The 2,987-nt window shown below is 66.8% G+C and overlaps 1 protein-coding gene across 1 annotated transcript in view; it reads right to left on the bottom strand.

Moving 5' to 3' along the window:
* Nucleotides 1–2,987, bottom strand: part of SLC4A2 (solute carrier family 4 member 2) — a 23,295-nt gene that overhangs the window by 963 nt on the left and 19,345 nt on the right. Inside the window, 7 exon segments of the mRNA XM_019471492.1 lie at nucleotides 43–212; nucleotides 551–804; nucleotides 1,140–1,306; nucleotides 1,666–1,755; nucleotides 2,044–2,277; nucleotides 2,356–2,550; nucleotides 2,756–2,904. Of these exon segments, the coding sequence (XP_019327037.1) occupies nucleotides 43–212; nucleotides 551–804; nucleotides 1,140–1,306; nucleotides 1,666–1,755; nucleotides 2,044–2,277; nucleotides 2,356–2,550; nucleotides 2,756–2,904 (1,259 nt within the window).

The raw sequence follows: 2,987 nt of genomic DNA, 5'->3' as shown, positions 1-2,987 counted from the left end.
AGGGGCCCAACCCCCCAGGACCCCCCAAGGCCCCCCCCCCACCTTTTTGACATAGGTGACGTCAGGGTGGTGCTTGGGGGGCATCAGCAGCAGCTGCAGGCGCTCGTAGAACTGGATGCCGTTGAGGGAGGTGACACCCATGTAGAGGAAGATCCCGAAGAGCACGGCCAGCGGGATCTGCCGCAGCAGGTCCCCAATGACGATGGACAGGCCTGGGCCAGAGTGGGGTCAGCCGCGGTGCCCAGGGAGGGGGTGCCCGGAGCCCTGGCTGGGTCCAGGGCTCACAACAGCCCCCCAGCCCCACTCCTCCCTGCCCGCTCACCCCGCCCACACTTGGGGAGGGTCCTCTGTCACTGGTGTCCATGTGGGACAGGATGGCCGTGCCAATTTGGCCAGGGCTTGGGGTACCCAAAGCTCTTGTGGGCTCAGCCCCACCCCCCATGCTGCTCCCTGCACCGCCGCAGCTCCCCGGGGCTGCCCAGCCCCCCCATGCCCATACAGGCCAGAGCAGGGCTGGCAGGGGACCCACAGCAGGCAGGGCTGGACCTACCGACGAGCACAGCCACCAGAAGCCCAGTGACCCGCTGCTCCTTCACCTCCTGGATCTTGGGCTTGTCCCCGGGCGCCACAGCCTTGCTCATGACGGTGAGGGCGTTGGCATGCGTGACGGAGCGCACAGTGGCCGCAGCGAGCCACGGCAGCCCGAAGAGCGCGAAGAAGCCGCCCATGGCCACGATGAGCAGGAGGTCAAGGTGGAACCCAGAGCCCTTCTGCAACATCCGCTCCTTCTTGCTGATGATCAGCCTGGGCACAAGGGCAGACCGTCGGCATGGCTTGACAGGGCTTGGCACGGCACGGCACTGCAAAGCTTAGCGTGGCACAGCACGGCACAGCTCAGCATGGCATAGCACAGCTTGGCATGGCTCAGCCTGGCACAGCATGGCACTGCACAGCTTGGCACAGCTCAGCACGACATGGCAAGCTCAGCACAGCTTGGCACAGCTCAGCATTGCACGGCATGGTACAGCACAGCTTGACACAGCATGGCACAGCTTGGTACAGCTCGGCATGGCACACCCTGCCCCACTCGTGCCCCGCGCGGCCCTACTGGGCCCCCAGCCCTGCCCCGCTGCGCTCACGTGGTGATCTGCGTCTCCATGAAGATGAGAATGAAGACGAGGATGGCAGGGAGGCCGCTGGCCACCATCATCCAGATGGGGAAGTCATTCTTCTCACCCAGGGGGTTGATCACCCAGCCCCGCTTGTCTGGGGCCGTCACCGAGAACCCGCTGGGCACGCTCAGCTTCTGCAGGGAGGGGGCGAGAAACGCTGGGGTGGGGGCACTGGCTCTGCCCCCCGGCACGCAGCTTCCCCAGAGTGAGGTGTGCCACGGGGCGTGGGGTGAGCCGCGGAGACACCAGGACCCGCTGCAGCTGGACTCAAAGGGCTCCCGGCAAAGCAGGGAGAAGAAAGGCGAGATGCTGGGAGCCAGAGGCGGCCGAGCGCCGCAACAGCCATGGTGGGGACAGACAGCGCTGCACACGCTGGGAGCAGCCGACCTGCAGCCGGGATGGCAGCAGCGGGGCTGGGGCCAGGTGGCACTGGGGCCCCGCAGGAGGGTGCGGGGTGGGGGGTCCTGCCTGGGGGGGTTGCTTGGGTGCTGACCTGCGTGTAGGTGTCCTGGATGCTGTAGTCCACCAGCACCATCACCAGGATGGCAATGGGCACCCCAAAGTCCCCAATGAGCCGCCGGATCTGGGGGAAGAGCAGCGCCCCCCCCGGCTCAGCCCTGCCCCCGAAAGCTGGGCTCACCCCAGGGCCCCATGCAGCGCCCGCGCCGCTGTCCCGCCTGCCCCACGCACCCGTCCGGGGAAGAACCGGCTGTTCTTGAACTTGCGCAGGAAGAAGGCAATGAAGAAGGTGCCAGCCATGAGCACCAGTGAGAGCAGCGCTGTGTTGGGCTGCCCCGTCTGCCCCCGAAAGCTGGGCTCACCCCAGGGCCCCATGCAGCGCCCGCGCCGCTGTCCCGCCTGCCCCACGCACCCGTCCGGGGAAGAACCGGCTGTTCTTGAACTTGCGCAGGAAGAAGGCAATGAAGAAGGTGCCAGCCATGAGCACCAGTGAGAGCAGCGCTGTGTTGGGCTGCCCCGTCACCTTGGCTGCGGCGCTGCTGGCTGTGCTGTTGGTTGGGGCTGCGCTGGTGTTCCTCCACGCCTCTGCCTCCGCGCCCGTGCCGTTCGCCTGCAGGCAGCCATGCAGGGGGTGCTCCTGGAAGATCTGTGGCAGCGCGATGCTCAGGTCAGTCCTGCCTGTCCCTGCCCCACAGACGCCCCGGCCCCAGCCCCGCCGGCTCACCTTGGCCAGCTTGGAGAAGGTCTCGTAGATGAAGATGAGGGAGATGAGGAAGGCGAAGATCTCCTGGGTGAAGCGGGAGACGAAGCGCACCAGGAAGCTGCCCTCGAAGGCCACCATGACGAGCACGATGAGGATGAGCCAGAAGCCGATCCAGACACGCCCCACAAGGTACTCCAGCTCGTTGGACGTGCAGAACTGCCAGTGCCATGCAGACAGACGGACAGGCAGAGAGACAGGCAGGTGTGAGCAAGAGCGATGGCCACAGGGCTGGGGCAGAGCCCCAGGCAGTGGGGCAGGGAGGGCCCCAGCAGGAGCAGTGGGGCCCGGGGGGGGGGATGTCTGCCCCACAGGAATGTCCCCCCACCCTGCTCCTGCCCACAGAGGCTCGCCCCACTCTCACCGTGAAGAAAGCCTCCTCGAAGACGAGCAGGGGCCCCGAGAAGCCGATGACAAGCAGGGGCTGGGCGCCCAGCAGGCAGAAAAGCACACCCTGCAGCGACGTGGAGATGATCAGCTCAGACACCCCAATCAGGTCCTGCGTCTTCTCCCCTGCGGGCAGGACAGGCTCAGGCACACCTGGCGGGACAGGGGCCTTCGTCCCCGGCGTCACAGCCAATGGCAGCTCCTACCCT

The sequence above is a fragment of the Aptenodytes forsteri genome, unplaced genomic scaffold (genome assembly GCF_000699145.1).
Source record: "Aptenodytes forsteri isolate BGI_AS27 unplaced genomic scaffold, ASM69914v1 Scaffold466, whole genome shotgun sequence".
Lineage (NCBI taxonomy): Eukaryota > Metazoa > Chordata > Aves > Sphenisciformes > Spheniscidae > Aptenodytes > Aptenodytes forsteri.
Note: the sequence above shows the minus strand (reverse complement) of the source record. Positions and strands in the feature narration are given on the sequence as shown.